We start from the raw sequence: 17,597 nt of genomic DNA on the forward strand, positions 1-17,597 counted from the left end.
AAAATATTAGAGAGACATGGTAAAAGAGAAAAGATGACTAAATATATATGTATCTATAAATATAAATATATGTACACTAGTGATTAAATAAGAAAATCTTGAAAAGAAATATGACGGGAGGGTAGATGGGATATTGCACAGGAATGAGCAGCAGAAAATTACAGTATTGCACTTTAAATATAAATATCAATGACATATCAATGAGTTCATGTGGTATTTCTGAAATATTTGTTTAAACAACGACATTCAACAAGCTGAACAATGGCTGAGTTATGAAAATGTCTCTGACATTAATATAATTGAAATTACTTCATGATAGGTTACCTCAATTCAGCTATGCAGAAATGGTAGCTTACACTAGACTGGACAGATAAAGTGCAGTAATTTGTATGTGTAGCTAACAATTAGGCATGGTTATTGTATTTGTGTAACTGTATATGATCTGTATGACAAATATTAAAACAAGTCTTTTCTATAATATGTCATGGTAGATAGGATCTGTACATATTTACATTTCAATATTAATCCTATATTATTGATCAGTTGTCTATCATTTGGTTTACTAAAACTTTAAAACTATTATTCGTTAGATTTTGGCTGTCCATCAAGTTCACATCTGTTGTCTTTAGTGAAATAACTACTGGATACACTGAACTTGATACATTAATGAAATGTTGTAGCTACATTCTAATGGTGTGCTCTAATTATTTCAATAACTTCACATGGTGCTTTGCTTCAGTGGAAACCTGCAACATTAGGGATATTCCCCACTAGTATCTTACCTTTGAATTTTGTGTCCAGCCATTTTACATGTGCTCTGTCAAGGTAAACAGTTTCTTGGTCACCCCCCTGACTAATGCCCTTCTATCCTAACAGCCCAGATTGGTTGGGTGGTCAGCTTTACAAAGAGTCCTGGTGGTTCCAAACTGCTTCCATTTACGAATGATGGAGGCTTCAGAGGTCGCAGATAATCCCTTTGATTTCATGGATTGGTTTGTGCTCTGATGTGCGCTGTCAACAATGGGACCTTATATAGACAGGTGTGTTTTTCCAAATGATGTCCAATGAGCTGTTGTAGAAACATCTAACAGATGGTTGGTGGAAATAGGATGTGCAAGAGATTTTAAGTGTCAAAGAAAAGAAAAATAAAAGTGAATACTTTTGTTTTTGGAATAAGATATATACATGACAAAATATGGAAGAAGTAAAGACAGATGCATCTTTCATGGGTAACTTGACCCACTATTTCTGAACATGTGAAAAACTAACCATTTATTGGAAAAGCATTGTTTTGCTGTTACTGTGAAGTATTTGGGAAGAGCTGGGATTCTGATGCATTTACAGCTATCTTTGGGGTGACCAGCTATTTAAAACCTGTAAACAAGTATGAATGGATTTCAATTCTGTTTGGAATATCATAGCAAAAAATGTAATACTACAGTAGCAGAAAAAAGGACTGCATTTGAGTTTTGGAAGGGAGAAATATGTGTTACATCTGGAGAGCGTAAGACTTCTCAACAATAACAGACATAATAAATTTGAGAAATCCTGGAAGCGTGTTTTAACATTTTTGAATGGGGAAAAAATAATATGCTCTGTGTGAGTGTGTGTGTTTCTGTGTTACGTATTTATATTGTGTCTATACAAGATGTTGTGGCTATTGTTGCCAGACGTGCTGTTTGTCTTCCATTCGAAATACAATAAAAAATTCTCCTTTTATCCTGTTGTTTTCACCTTGTCCTGTTTTTTCTCATTGTATTTCCTTGTTTTGTGCTATTGCTGATTTGTTAAAAAATAATAAAAGAAAAAACTGAATATAAATATTGACAAAAAAAAGTTCAATTTTGGCTTTAGATGCAGTCAACAAAATCTGCCACAGTGTAAAAACTGCCAATGAATATTCAAACTCAAAGTCAGCAAATTATTGACTAAGCTGTAACCATCGTGTGGGGTAGAATAAAGTCCACAGCTTATTACAAATAAATGCGAGTATTGCATAAGTATTAAGCATGATGTAATCTGAATTACACTGATTCATGTTGTTTAGAAAATTAACAAAAATAAGATTTTTGAATGAGATTTAAAAGTTTGACTTGCAGCAAGCCTTACAAATATAAAATAAGCGATAATAAGATCTGCACTCAGCTCTGATGCCCTTCAGTAGAGCACCTGACCTTGAAGAAGCTTATCGGAGGTGATTCACCCTCCGTCTCCAGAGATAAGGGGGATGTGGAATATATAATAAGACACTCCTGCAGCAAAGCTAAATTCTTCCACTGTGAAATATCTTTATTTATGCACTAATGAAAGATGGACTTAGTCCAGTAAACACAATAACATGTTCATCATCATCATCACAGGGGATATGTACAAAACAACAAACGTTGCAGCACTGAAACCAGGAGTTTTTTCCCCCCTCTTTGGTCAAGAGGGCAATGTAAAAAACTAAGACTTCAGAATAAACAAGAGCTATTTTCTTTAAAAGAAGCTGTAACACCAAGTTGAATAACTGACTATAGTCATACAAATTGTTAATAAATGGCAAATTAGGTCAGTACCCAAGACATAATTTGGAGAATACTAATTTGACAGCATTAATTAGCACTTAGTGAGGTTAGTAATGCGATGCTCCCTCTTTTGTGTTTTTTCTCACATATGGGAACATTTTTTAATTAACTAAAGACTGTTTAACATTTTATTGGAAACTCCACTCTTTATTAACAATTCTCTGTCGATGAGAGTATGGACCATACAGGTAAGAGTATTTTCACTCTTTAGATCTTTATCATAAATTTACTGATTTGGATCTTGCTCACTGTGTAGTATCATTACAGCATGTCCACGAATCATCATTCCCCACCTTTTAACATTAAATACTTTGCTGTTACATGACATTGTCATGTTTGTGTTGCCTCAAAGGTGGCAACTGATAGTTATTGCTTACAGCATCCAATCAATCTCATACACAGAACAGCCACCATCTAACCATTAGATTATTATTTGCCATTTACTAACACTGTTGTGGTGAAATTCCAACTAGATTTTCAGTATATCCTTCAGTATATCCTCTGTACATCAAAATAAAACGTATGTTTTGTACACTTTGATTCACTTTGATTACTGTGTGCACATTGACTGGAATGATTGGTATGCTTTAATATGAACTGTTTAAATACAAAACAAAACTGAGTAATTCAGCATTGTATCTGGGATAATATACAGTTACCGGGTAATGCTAATTGGTGCACTGTAATTACGGGGCTGAACTACAGGGAATCATACATACTTATTAGTGATCACTTAATCAACTAATGGACCGTCAAAGGCAGAGGAGTCAAGAATAGATCCAACCTGGCTTTCGTGTTCCGCTCCGTGCAGGCTTTAAGTTAAAACAAGACACCCAAAGAGCTCATATGCTCTTTTTCTTTCAAGGTAAGCATTTAAATCCTCAACCAAGTATCCCCCTGATGCCCTGCTTAATCTCAGCATTATAAAAAATACATGCTCCCTTCTGAAAAATCGGCAGTATTGAGCTGCAGTTAGATCGTGCAGATATATTAACACTGGTCTGATTTTTCTCTGCAGAGGCGTTTACTTATCATAGCTGTCTTCATGTTCTCAGTAAGTACAACTATACAACAAATGCCTCTAAACTCACACACTCATACACACATCCACACACACACACACACACACACACACACACACACACACACACACACACACACACACACACACATATATACTGTATCTGATCAACTAGATAGAATGCACTTTGTCATGAAGTAACAATAAAACTCAATACTTTGACAAAACAAATTATTTTGTATTCCTACACAACATCAAATACAGTTTAAGGCAAAAATCAACAATTCTACAAGTAAAACAACCAAAAATTCAAAAACATACATTGAAAATATTTCTATTTACAATATTTGCTCATAGAAAAATATGTTCAACTTGCACAGATTTTTAAACATGACCACAATAAGATTCAATTCAACCTCAAGTGCACAAGACGGCATCTGATTTTATCACAAATCTATTGGTTCCAGGGCAGCTGTTATAAATGGACACAAGGGCATCCTGGTAGAACCGACAGGGATTGTGTCTATTATACAATTCTGCGAGCTACACAGCTAACATTGTATTTGAAATACTGGGATTAAATATTTCAGAGAGGACTTGGTTTAATTTTTACACTTTCAGAGCCACACACGTTGTCTCTAACTAACTCTAATCTGACGTTGCCTAACAGCTGGGGGATGGCCAGCGGTTGTGGCCCATTTGTGTTCTGCAGTGACCTCTACTTGCAAAGCAGTTACAGACTTTATAAGTCAGTTAGTTAAACCAACGCACTGATGTTTTTTGTTTGAATGTTTGAAAATAAGAGGACATATTTAAAGTTTTTTTTAAATTCAGATATAACAACTTCTATACATAATAATTTATATAATCTTGTCACTTTTAGCACTTATTACCATGATTACTAAGTCTGCATGTCTTGTATAGTTCGATGCTATCCAAAGTGAGAATGACACAGTGTAAATGATAAAACATGTTTGAGATAAAAGTTATTTTTCCATGTTCTTTGTCGTGTTGCTTTTTAGTGACATGAAGAAGCAATGTTGAAATATTTAAGCAGCAAATATTTAACTAGTTAAAATTCTGAATTTGACTGCGAAGAGCGTGGAGGTATTTAAACCCTGAAAAAGTGCACTGCAACTACCAGTCAACTACCAATCAATACTTGCCATGCTAATTATGCTTTCGCTGTAATGATTTAGGCAAACATGTTTTGATCACCATTTCACGGCTGTGTCTATCAATCAGTAAACATTTTCGGTAAAATGTACAAATACACCAAAATGCATCTCTTTGTTTCTGAAGCTCGAACTGCAGCTAAATCGAGAGCCACTGCTGTGTAGTGCAAATGCAACCTCGGGGGCCGAGCCGTGCACACCACAGTACTTCAGCGGCTGCGGACCAGGTCTGAGGCAGCTGTCAGATGGCATGTTCTGCCTGACTGGTTGAAGGGGAGGGCGGTGGGGGCGGGGTTGAACTAGTACTAAGCCAACCACAACGTGAGGGGAAACATCCAACAGTGTGAATAAAATAGAGGCAGAGGCTGGAGTTCAGAGAGGTTGGGTGTTTGGCGCTCTGGATTGCAGAGATTGAACTGAAATGTCACAGTGCTTCTGTGTCCAGAGGCCCACACAGGGATAATGTGTGTTGAGTATTTACATCAGTGGAGTCAGTGCAGAAGTCATTCAGCGTGACCACCCCTCAGCACAGCAGTCTGAATAGGACCGTGGTACGTGCAGCATCTGTTAATCAGCTGCTAAGGCTGGAAAAGGGTCATAATAGCTTCAAGGTAGCCACCATCATCGTTTTTCATCCTCTGGAGCATGTGTGTGTTCATAAATGTGTGTGTATAGTAACACTTTTAATTACATTCTTAGGTTTGACAGTGAGACACAACTGAAGCTTGACACAAACGTTGACAAAAATTGCTGCCGTCCTCGGCAGCTGTTTCAAATTTAAGAAGACCGAGTGACCTTTTCCACCGAGCAGGTCGGGAAAAGGACCGAACAGGTGGCGAAGTGTACAGGGCCAAGCAGGAGGTAAAGAACAGGAGGATCCAAAGTACACATAGAGTAGGCAGAGGTGACGCTGTTAAATGAGAGGAAGGAGAATTAGAGTTTTACTGTAACGCAGTTCTAATTTCCAATTTGCACAACTCAAATTGCACAGACAACATTTCTAAATCAATATATGAGTGGATTTCAAGCATTAACAGACATTGCAGTTGAACTTGCATAATCATTATCATGGCCAGATCTCCATTCAGTCCTGCTAGGGAACTGCTGCTAATAATAGCACCCATTACTCTGGTTGCCACAGGAATATGTGGTATTGAGAAAAAGAGAACGATTATTCCCCCGTTGTTCATTTTTCCCTTATTTTGTGCTCTTAGACTTATTTATGCATTTAAATTCAAAATGGCTCTCTCACTAAAAACATGAAGACTGCAAGTCAGATCAGATACAGCACAGAACATCATTTAATCAAGGTGGACGCTTATTGACTTTGCTGGAGCTCAGCAGAAGTGAACAAAATCAATCTGGGTTTGCGTCATGGCTTTGCAGAGCCTCGTGCTGTTAAGATTAACACACAATGCAGGGAAGTAAAAGGTGAGAATTTACATTATTCAATGAGGATTAATGTGACAGTAAATAAAACATTACTTCGCAGACGTAACATGAGGAGGCGTATTACAGCAGTCTGATCATAGGCTGTCTGAAAGAGCCTGCCTACAGTTTGAAAGTGTGTGAAAATGTTTAATTTGCAGAACACACAACACTGATTTTCCATTTTGCACAAAATGACAGGGCCACAATTAACTCTCACAAAGTGATACAAAGAGACTGGCTTTAATCTGCACTAAATAATAAAAATTGGGGGACCAATGCATGCCACTGTTGTGCTGCTGAACACTCTACTGATGTTCAGTTTTAGGTTGGACTAATGGTCCAAATATTGAACTCTTTCTGCTTTCAGATCTAACAATGTTTTTCTTAATGTTCTTTTCATGAAAGTTAAAAAAAAAACAACACTAATCTGCCAAGTACTCCTTTGTTGTGATTTGATAACACAGACAACTAAAACGCTGCATTTCTTTTTTTTTACAAAACAATAAAAACTATTGAACTGCTCAGACACTGTGGAAAAACTGAAAATAAAATACTTTATTCACAAAATAAATGTTTAAACTGAAAAAATTACTATATAAGAAACATAGTGGCTTGTTTTGAATTTGATGGAGCAACATATTGCAAAAACACTTGGGACCAGGCCATATTTATCACTGTATAGCATTCCCTCTTCTTTTAATAACAGCCTGGGAACTGAGGAGACTACCTGCTGGTCTTTTAAGAGAGGAGCATTCTCCCAGTCTTATCCAATGTTAGATTACAGCTGCTCAACAGTTCTGGGCTTTGTTTGTCATATTTTCCTTTACATGATGCTCCAAATGTTTTCATTGGGTGAAAGGGCCGCACGGTCTTGCTGAAATATGCAAGGCCTTCCCTAAAAAAGACATTGTCTGAATGTTCCTGTTATTAAAAATTCAAAATGAGCTTTTATTTTTCTCGTTTTGTCAAATATGTTTTCTATGTTCTATTTTGAGATTTCCAAATCATTGCACTCTTTTATTTACATTTTACACAGCATTGCAACTTTTTCAGAATTGGGTTTGTATATCTGAGACAACAGAGTCGACCAACCCAGAGGTGAGAAATGTTCTCTTTGTCACTTATTATTTCAAATGTTTCCTATTCAAGATGGATAGGCTAACAGTTTTCCTTCTGTTTTTTTCCTTTTGTTTACGTTATAAAGTGTATGAGAGTCTCATATGGCTTTATGAGATTTGTAAATCAATCCATTCTGTTTTTCTAGCTCTGGATGGATCAGTCTAAGAGACTTGTGCCTCATTTGTCTGTGTTATTTCTCAGACACACTCTGCTGCACCTAACCACTGCACGTTAGCAAGATTATGCATAATAATCCCTCAATTTCCTAATTCAATTCAATTCAATTCAATTTTATTTATATAGCGCCAAATCACAACAAATGTCGCCTCAAGGCGACATTTGTTGTGATTTGGCTAAGAAAACTGTGTTTCCATTTCAGCAAATATGCATGGAATATTGAACCAAGTCTATAAAGGACACAGTCTATAATCGGCAAAGGGCAGTAATATACTACACAATATGGGGCAATAATTTGTTTTGTTCAATCTGTAGCTTGTCCAGGATATAACTCCTTATAATAGGTCTCAGAATCTTATATACTGTCCTATACAAGCAAAATTGCAAAAAACTATAAGAAAAAAGCAAACAACAAATTGCAATGTTATAACCTGGAATATGGAATAAGATGTCACCTTGGCCCTGGACACTAAGACCCCTTTGTTCTCCTCTTCTGTCCTCCAGCAATCCTTTCATCTCTTTTGTCTTGTCAGGGAGTTGTATCTCCGCGATGCATGGAGGCTCGTCCCCAAGCACCTTGTCCTTGCCCTTGCCCTCCTCCTCCTCCGCCTCCCCCACCACCATGATCCTTATCCGATTCTGGTTGGCTCTGGGCTCGCTCAGGCTTGGGGTTGGGTGTGCACGGGGGGTCAGGTTGTTGGACTGACATGGTCCTGCGCAGGTGGGTTCGTTTACACAGAAAGTCAGGCTTCGCTGAGAGACCAAATGAACCTTTCCTTAAGACCATGCGAACTGAAGGAGATTTCTTAGGTCTGGCTCTGTGCCCAAACTGAAGAGTGGAGAGGTGTGCTGCATAACCTTCGCTCAGGAACTACACATACCACACAGGCAAAGAGTTAGAACATCTGACAGGGAGAAGTGAGAAGATCAAAGTACACAAATGTAAACTGAACTACCTGGCACTGATTTTGGTACTTCTTCGAAGGTCTGCCAACAATATAAATTTGTGAGGGGCTGAGGCCTAGCATGTTGTAAACAGAGATGTCCTTCATGGAGCCATAGGCAGAGTTGATCTTAATGTGACACTGGTGAAAGAGAAAATAACCAGTCACACACACGTGTGACATTTTGATTCAGCACATCCCAAAGCTACAAAATTGTGAGTGAGAGAGTGAGAAAGATCTCACTGTACGGCGGGGACCAAAAGGTCTTATTTGCTGTATAAGAAATATTAACTGCCTATGTTAATGTCAGGATTTACCTCCTGGATGAGGTTCCTGAGGAAGATGGTCTTTTGTCGCAGGGGGTCATGAACTAAGCCCTCAGAAAAAAAGATCATCCCGTGGGGGAAATTGTGCTGCGAGAGCCAGGACACCACACGCTGTTTCTGCATATCAGGACGGCCTGTGATGTAGATGATCAAATATCCCAAGTCCTGCCAATGCCTGGATGTGAATGCATAAAATCAAGCACACATCAAAGTGAATAATTGTATCACGGTGGCATTATCACAAAGAGGATGCGCATAAATCCTTAAAACACTGAGAGCTCCAACAAAGCACGCGCATTGACTGCTGAATTTGTATTTTCCTGTGAACCCTTCCACCTTCTCAAGATTTACATGTAGACATACAACCACACGCATGTATAATCAAAAAGGGTAATCAGTTACCTGACCACATCAACAGCTCCAGGACGGACCTTGGGGTCGCTGCCCATGATTGACACACTGGCAGCAAAAGAGCCATCAATGCTGAACACAACACACTCCATGCCCCTTGGTAACACAGTCAGGTAGGCCTCTGCACTAGTCTGATCCCCCCTGTGGATTGAAAAAAGGAGAAACTACATATTAAAAAAAAATGAGAACTTAGTTGTTACTCCCTTCAAGGCCACTATTTATGCAGCATTATCCAGCAAGGAGCTCATACTCAACACAGAGCATAAATAAATGAAATCTTTCTCTTCTTTCTACATCTTATTTGATAATACAGCACTTTGTAAAGGGAATGCCACATGGATGCTTACTTGACTACCATTTTAATGGGATATACTCCTAGGCCAAGCTTCTTGGTCTTAGGTATTGTGTATGTGACTCTGCCACTGCTGTTGGTCACCTCTGTGTCAAAGTGCACCCAGCGGCCCGACTGAGGCTGTGTCATGAGCAGGATATCCACCTGAGAGGGGCAGGGGTATAACACATGCAATTAATTGATTAATGTCAGCCTAACAAAGAAATGCACACACATCAACATAAATCATAACGCTGTTTTTCACCTTTTCTCCAGTCAGAGTGACCATATCCAAGGGGCCATACATGAAGCGACCAACCAGAGTCTGGGGTCCATCCTCGGTGGCAATGACATCATTCACCCTGTGGTTTGCTGTGACGTTCTGCAGTTAGTGACAAGAACTACCTCCATTATTCAGGACACAAATGTAACACGTAAGCCTTTACGGCAACAACAGTTTGTCTCTGGTGCGCTACCCAGGAGTAACTTTTATGACTCATGCCGAAATGTGATTAGAAGTAACAGAAAAAAGAATCAGTGTCAGAGTTCAAATTAAAAAATATAAAGGATATTATCGCATGAAGAATATATCTAAATGTGCTATGAGCAACATTTAAACATTTAATAATTCATTCATTCATTTATATGGTTAAAGAACAGTCTGCTACAATTGTTTGATGCCAAGTTTGACGCAGCTGCAATACTGTGTGGCGTGCCTCAAGGGTCTAACGGTGCTTTTTAATCTTTGTTAATCATTCTTCAAATATCTGTAATTATTAAACTAGACTTACTGCAGTGAATTATTACTCTGCTCTACAGCTGCTGTAAAAATGGTAGAAAAAAGTGCTTTTACAAAACATTATGATGCCATCTTGAAACTGTCCTTCGACCTTTTAGATGTAAAAACTCATAATTATATCATCACATCCGAAAACACATTTGTGAAAAGGTTCATTATTATTAGTGCACCATTAAAAACACATATGAGTGCTCTTTTTCTAAACAAAACAGAAAATGACATTACTTTACATTACTATATATAAAGCATGTATAAAGATTTACATCCACTGTATTTCTGTCTAGCCTTTCAATTTAAAAAGTTAATAATAAAAAGGAAAGAAAATATTCCCCACATTTAAAAGTAAATAGTTTAGCACAAAGGGAATTTGTCAGATTAATTACCAAATGAGAAGGGATAAGATATAATACACATTCATATCATGCTAATTTATTTATTAAATTTTTTTTTGCCTGTCTCATTTGGTTCTTTAGCCGTCAGAATTGTTGTCTGAAGACCAACAAGGATACCCAATGGATTTACTTTGCCAAATGGATCATCATGGCCTTGCCGTATTGGTCCATTTGATCAACCTTTGTTGTTATTATTTATTTTATTTTATTTTCAGTTGTTACAGACGGGACAGACATGACTGAGGGATAGGAAAGGGAGAAAGAAAGATGAAGGAAATGAAAAACAGAAGGGAAGGAGGACAGTGAGAAAGGGCACTTAAAAAGAGAAAGAAGAGAAAAAAATCTCCTGGATCACCTGTTGAGAGAAAAAGAAGCGAAAACAAGCAAAAGAAACCAGAGCAACATACTAAACACAACACCATCACGTTAATCTAGCTAAGTGTAAACAGCAGTAAATACTAAATATTGAATGTTGTTGTGTAGCAAGCAGGACCGACAGCGCATAATGTGCTTGGAAATAGCAGCCAATAGAGGTGTAGTTTATGTCTATGAAGAGTGAACACCCGTGTGCACACCTGTGTGGATCAGCGCGCTTGTATTCAGAAGGTTTCCCCATGTAATGGTCTGTTAGAGGATGTAGAGAGCCATAGCCCCCTCCCCCAGGGCATGAAGCAGGCATGGAGGAGATCCAGGCTCCAGACATCCAGAGGCCCCAGAGTGCGAGAGCCCAAGGAGGACCACCGGAGGGGCATCCGTGCCACCCTCCTGGGAAGATCTGAGGAGAGCCCCAGATGAGGGGTCACCCAGTAGCCACGGAGCAGAAGCCAGAGGGGGCTGCAGTGGCGTGCCCGCCAGCTCTGCCAGCAGCCAGCTGTGCCAGAGTGAACCGAGCCGCAGGCCCAGAGGCCGGAGGCCCGAGGGCCCCCTTTGCCCCGGAAGAGGCCTGACAGGCACCAGGCCCCACCAAGTAGTCACCGGGAATGAGCTGGTACATGAGCGCCCAGCCCCGGACACAAAGAACCACCAATGCACCGACCCCTGAGGGCATCAGTTACCGGCAGGGAGTGTGGTGAGGGGAGATAGGCCTTTGGAGATCTTGGGAGTTCCCAGAGAGGTGGAGTGTAAGACCCGACCTGACATATAGACACAGACAAACAGGCACACACAGACACAAACGTGCATTCTCACCCTCATGCACACATATACAAATACTCAGCACTCACCCAACGTAGGGATAGACATACATGGACACTGTACACACAATCACACTCCCCAAACAAACTATACCCCAGGTCCAGGTACCCTCGCCCCTGGAGGGGGAAACGGCACCTAGACCCAGGAGATGTTACCCTTTCCCCCGGGGTGGAGGCAAGCAGACTGCCCCAGGCTCCGCAGCAGCAGGGAGGCCCCGCATCCCAGATCCCAATTGGACGGCCAACACCTCCTCCCAGCCCCCCGCCCCGATGGCCAGCAGAGAACAGGGGTGTGTGAAGACCCCAAACCTCCCTCCTCTCGCTCATGTGTAGTGTTGCTGCGTGTTGTTCTAACGTGCATTTAAAACACGGGAGGGCACGGGAGCAGCAGGTGTTAGCACGGCCCCTCCCGAGAACCCTCAATGTCTACATGGATTTAAAATTGAGAGGTGGGCACCGGTGCCAGAGGTGGGATTGTGATACAGGGGACGTTAACGGCGTCCAGGGGACGTCCAGGGGACGTCCAGGGGACGCCGTTAACGTGCCCACCCTCAAGGCCCTATATGTATGTGTTATGAGAGTGTGAGTAATGTGGATGTCTAAGTTGTGGAATAAAATTGAGGCACGGGTGGCCAGAAGGGGACGGCACACCCACCGTGTTGGAGCGGGAAGAGGGAGGCAGCCGGGGATGCGGAGGAAAAGAAGGGAGGAGCAAGATGCCCCTTCCTGGGGCCAGCTCCCCCGCTGACCCCAGTAGGCACCCCCATCCTTCGGCACCCACCAAGGCAAGGGAGCCTAGGCCCATCCAGATCGGGGCCTACGGCAGCAGGACCGCAAAGCCCCACAGGACCCGGGGAAGCCCACCCGACCCCACCACAGAGGAAACTATACCCTAACATTCAATCATCTCCCAGACTGCACAAGACAGTAGACACCCAGGTTAAGTTTATTCTCCACCTCTCCTATGAGTCTCCCCCACCTGCAGAGTGGACTCCTGCAAGGATGGAACAAACTCCCTGTCAGTTGAAGAGCCCCCTAGTTAGGCCGATGCGCCAGAGGCCCCCTGCGCCAGGGCTGAGACCCGTGCACCCACCCGCCCACAACCTCGGCAACACACCAACAAGGACCCCGAACCCTAAGCCCCCACACCATCATGCTAATTTATTAATAGCTTCATCAACAATACTGTGCAAACAAGCACAGATCATAGAGTGAAGACACTTTAAAAAATAAAAGAACAAACTTAAATCAAAATTTAAATCAACCACTTGTTGCTTTTAGCACAATTCTTCTTGGGACACTAACAGTTTTTCAAGGTTTGTGCTGTAACTAAGGGAACGTCTTCTGTGGATTTAAGCTTTCTTGATTCTCTGTCTCTGTCATGTAATCTGAGATGACTCTACAAGAGTAAGTCTGCTTCATCATTTGTTGCAGGACACCTTGCTCCACCTGTAGCTGAGGATTTCTTTATGATTAAGGGTTTATTGTCCGGGGACATCATTAAGCTCTGCAAAGTGAATTTATGAACAGATGCTTTCCTGATGGTAATGTGTAATGTATAAGAAAGGGAACATCTAAAGCACCTGAACTATTGTGAACATCCACCAAAATCAGTCGTCACTTTTGTCTGTACATGGCCTGTCTTTACAAGCCTTTGAGACAAACACAATGAGAGGGAATGAGATGAAAAATAGCCATAAATTTCTTGCTTTCATGCCCTGTTTTTCCAGATTTCCAAGTCCAGCCAAATACTGCTGAAGAGTGCACTGTGGGACCTTACAGAAAAGCATGCTAACTCCCTATTAAGCTTCCTTGTCATGTTCTATTCTCCATATTGCGCTATTCAGTGAGTACCTCCAAGTGTGCCAGCAGTGGAACACTAATCCCTAAATCTCTTCTTGCTGAGATGGTTGCATTTTAATAGCATATTATGAGCGCGCTAATGTATAATTCACAGACTCTGTTGTGGGTCACCATGACAGAAACTGTAATTTTCCCTCCCTAACTTCTCTGTCATTTCTACAACCTCAACATTATACTGAAGAATTTTAACAGCATACAGTGCAAGTTTTATCAGCCTCACGAAGCTAGTATTTCAATTTTGGATTTATGTTTGTACATTGTAACAATAATTGATCAAAAATAAATTATCAAAGGGGTCAACTTCTATAAATAAAATATCACAGGTGTACAGCCACACGTGCAAACAAAAGCAGCAGCGACGATAAATTTATTAACTCAATCGTTGTTTACTGCGGTTGTTTCATCGGGATTAAGAGGCTCAGATGACATTTCGTTTACTTGAAAGTGTTCTGCTGTTTATTGACAACACTCAGTGAAAGATAATGGAGCATTGGCACATGACAAATACAGCTAAATGCTAATGTGATCAACCATGTTGTTGTTGTGCTTTACCGTCTCACCACATCGGCTAATGATAATTGATTTAAAGGATGTGACATCTAACAACGAAGTCCAATGTTTCCAGCTGCTATCCCGCATTAGCTTTGTCAACAGTTAATTGTCTGCCAGCAAGAGGCATCACTTACTCATCCTGTGATGGCAATGCAGAGAGAGAACATGTAAATATATATGTGCATACCTGTGCATGTACATGCACCAGCATACAGTTTAACAAGGTCCCAGCCTGCAGCTATGTGAGTTGAGTGCATCACATGGCTCAGCATAGATTTATTTTTTGTGTCATGAACTCTGTGTGGAATATGTGAAAACAATACGAACAAGCAACTTGTGGCTAATGACACCATCAACTCACAGACAAAACTATGGAGGACACGAGTTAGTGAGTCAGACACCTGCCTGTTAAAGAGTAGCACACGAGAAGCAACACAAGAAACAATTGCCACAGTAGTGGTCCCTCTCCAGGTGTGACAAAGGCCTCTTACCACAGCAAGAAACCTTTGAAATAGTTGCCAAATCTCTCCAAATAGCATCGCCCTGAAACAGATCATCTGGCTGCGCCCAGACTAAATCGGCATGGGGCTGCTTTAAATCTACACGTACCGACTCGTATCCAGGACGGGGGCAACTGCTTTCAGCACTAACATAAGAATCACATCACTTAGCTGAGGTGAGGCATGAACAAGACGACACCGAGAAAAAGAAAACCTTCAAACTCAAATATAGTTATGTCTCCATGGCACTCTGGCTATTCAGTTCTATTTATAGCCTCATGAAAAGCAAGCAGTCATTTTGTGTTTTTAGAAAAGGGATAGCGATGTGACCTTGATTATTCTACTCGGCAGGGTTCAGGAACATCGAGCAATTGTGTGCGTCTGCCTGTATCAGTGATTCAAGGTGAATGTGTGGGAGTATTTTAAGATTTTTCCAGCTTCAGACCATTCATGGAGGTCAAAGACTTAACTACTACAGCTTCAGCCGTCTGTAGTACCCGTATTTTAACCCTGATTAAGTGCATGTTACAAATTAGGGAAAGATGACTGAAATCAGATTTTGTCTACTTAGAACTTTTACACCCTTTTTGTGTCACTTCATCTGCATCTTGCAATCGAACAAAGTTGTTGCAAACAAAGGCATTTAATTTTTCTTTTTTAATTTGGATCAACATGCCATCGTTGGTCCATGCCTTAAAGGCACAGCCAATCTCTTAACCAGCGGATTTCTGGCTGGCAAACCTGAGGCTCATCACCTAATCAACACCCTGCAGTATATATACACTAGCTCGCAGATTGTTCATTTAATTGTTGTGGTAGAGGGGAGCCTTTCTCGTTTCCCGAACTCTTGCTCTGATCGCTAGTTTGCTAACCTGCTATCTTTGCGCCCTAGGTTTCCTGTGTGAGCCAGCCAAACCTGTGTCAACTCTGTCTGCTGATTGATTTGACAGCTTGCCAACCCTGCCTACCACTCTACACGTCTACAGTCTTTGCCAGTGTCAGCCACAGCTGAAAAAGCCTTTTAACTAGACTCTAAGATCATCTTTTTAGTCAGCCAATTCTTGATTCCCAAAACACTGAACATCATGTTAATCTGGTATTAAAGTATATACATCCAAAAAAAGGGGGGATTTTAATTTTTTACCCTTAGTTTGACATGTGTCCTCCTTCTAAGCCACTTCTCACGGGGACCAGAGGGTGAGAAAGGAGCCGAGTCCAAGTTGTCTGCTTCCTTTGCCTTTATGCAGTCACATCGCATGAGCTGTTAATGAATACAAAAATATTTAAAATAAGAACAGGCAATTCCATAAGATAACACAGGTTTGTTTAACAGTAATGCCACTACTGTGATAGTGGCATTACTGTTAGCTGATATACTGACGAATAGGGATGGGTACCGGTATCCGGTGCCATGATGGCACCGGTTCTGACATAAACGGTAGTAACCAGACCGAAAAGCAGCGCACATTTCGGTGCTTTATTTTGGTGCTTTTTTTTGGTGCTTTTTTTTTCCTGAGCTGTGATACACTTTAGATTCTAGCCAATCATTTTACGTTTCTGAGGATAGTAGGCGGGTCCAGGTACGTACGTTCTTTTAGAGCAGAGCTACAGATTAAAAATGCCTTAAAAAAGGCAAAGCGGTCAAAAGTCTGGCTGTACTTCACAGCAAAATATGCAAACTAAGCAGCCTGCAACAAGTGCTTTAAGCTGATACTGTGATACTGTGCAAAGGAGGTAACACCTCAAATCCAATGAAACACCTGGCAACGCATAGCGGGTTTTTTTTAAAGCCGAGAAATGCGCCGTATTTGATAGCTTGCTGCGAGACCTCACACCGTGCACATCTACTGCGGGTGTAGCCGTAGCCCTGCCAGTGTAGCAGAAATAATGACGGATGATGACGGCAGCAGCAGCCGTTCTTCTTTGCGTGAGTAGCTTAATGTTGTTCGTGTGTAATTTACGTTGAGTAGGCTAACCACGTTATTACATTAATGCATGTAAGGTGAACTAGCAAACACCATCGTAGTTACATGCGGCTGTCTTCTTGTTTGATGGCAGATACTCCCTTCACCCTGGCCAAAAAGGCTAAAATGACCAAAGAAAAAGTGGGAAACAGCTAAACATGAGAGGTTTTTGGACAAAGTTTGTGTTTTTTCCATTGTTTAAGCACTGCTTCCAGTCAAGAGTGATACCATATTTGCCCCATAGCTGCAGAAAAGGCTAACATTGTTATCTTTTTTACAAAAAAAACAGCTGAACATGAGGTTTTTGGACCAATTTTGTGTTCTCCATTCTTTAAGCACCGGTTTGAGCACCGTTTAAGCACTGGCACCGTTTCAAAAGTACCGGTTTGGCACCGGTATCGGATAAAACCTAAACGATACCCATCCCTACTGACGAACAGTGCATCTAAAGCCTTTCATGTTTCTAATTCACAGTTTTGTAGAGAATTACTGCATATTGCTGGACTGAGGCTCTGCTTATCATTTTTGACCAGGTGGCCTAAACATCAAGAGAGAGTTTCCATAAAGACAGCAACAGAAAGTCTAATAAATGACTTTTCACACAACTTTTACATTCTGTTACAAATTGTAAATATTCTGCAGCACAAATGATGCTGTACGCCAAGGTTTATTAAATTCCTAATGACTTCAATAAAGCTTTGTTTACTTTGTGCATCTCTAAATCCTCTCCACCGTCTCACAAAGACAACACATAGCAGATCGAGCCAACACGAAAAGATTTCTTTTCCCTATGGAAGCTCTGCTTTCTAATCATCTGTTTTAAAAGAGTGCC

General features: G+C 40.8%; 1 protein-coding gene across 6 annotated transcripts in view; it reads right to left on the reverse strand.

The window, feature by feature from the left end:
* Positions 1 to 2,264: 2,264 nt before the first annotated feature.
* Positions 2,265 to 17,597, reverse strand: part of pitpnm3 (PITPNM family member 3) — a 110,523-nt gene continuing 95,190 nt past the window's right edge. For 3 of the 6 annotated variants that reach the window (XR_014868756.1, XR_014868757.1, XR_014868753.1), the window contains exons 13-20: positions 15,946 to 16,062; positions 9,768 to 9,884; positions 9,519 to 9,667; positions 9,163 to 9,312; positions 8,752 to 8,935; positions 8,447 to 8,575; positions 7,946 to 8,361; positions 2,265 to 5,673 (exon numbers count right to left, since the gene is read on the reverse strand). Coding sequence is in view for 1 of the 6 variants with exons in the window: in XM_085131005.1 (XP_084987131.1) it covers positions 8,020 to 8,361; positions 8,447 to 8,575; positions 8,752 to 8,935; positions 9,163 to 9,312; positions 9,519 to 9,667; positions 9,768 to 9,884; positions 15,946 to 16,062 (1,188 nt within the window). In the remaining 5 variants the exon portion in view is untranslated. Of the gene's footprint in view, positions 8,362 to 8,446; positions 8,576 to 8,751; positions 8,936 to 9,162; positions 9,313 to 9,518; positions 9,668 to 9,767; positions 9,885 to 15,945; positions 16,063 to 17,597 lie in introns of all 6 variants that reach the window. The other 3 variants (XR_014868754.1, XR_014868755.1, XM_085131005.1) reach the window with 3 other exon arrangements.

Source organism: Neolamprologus multifasciatus, chromosome 14, assembly GCF_963576455.1.
Source record: "Neolamprologus multifasciatus chromosome 14, fNeoMul1.2, whole genome shotgun sequence".
NCBI classification, from domain to species: domain Eukaryota; kingdom Metazoa; phylum Chordata; class Actinopteri; order Cichliformes; family Cichlidae; genus Neolamprologus; species Neolamprologus multifasciatus.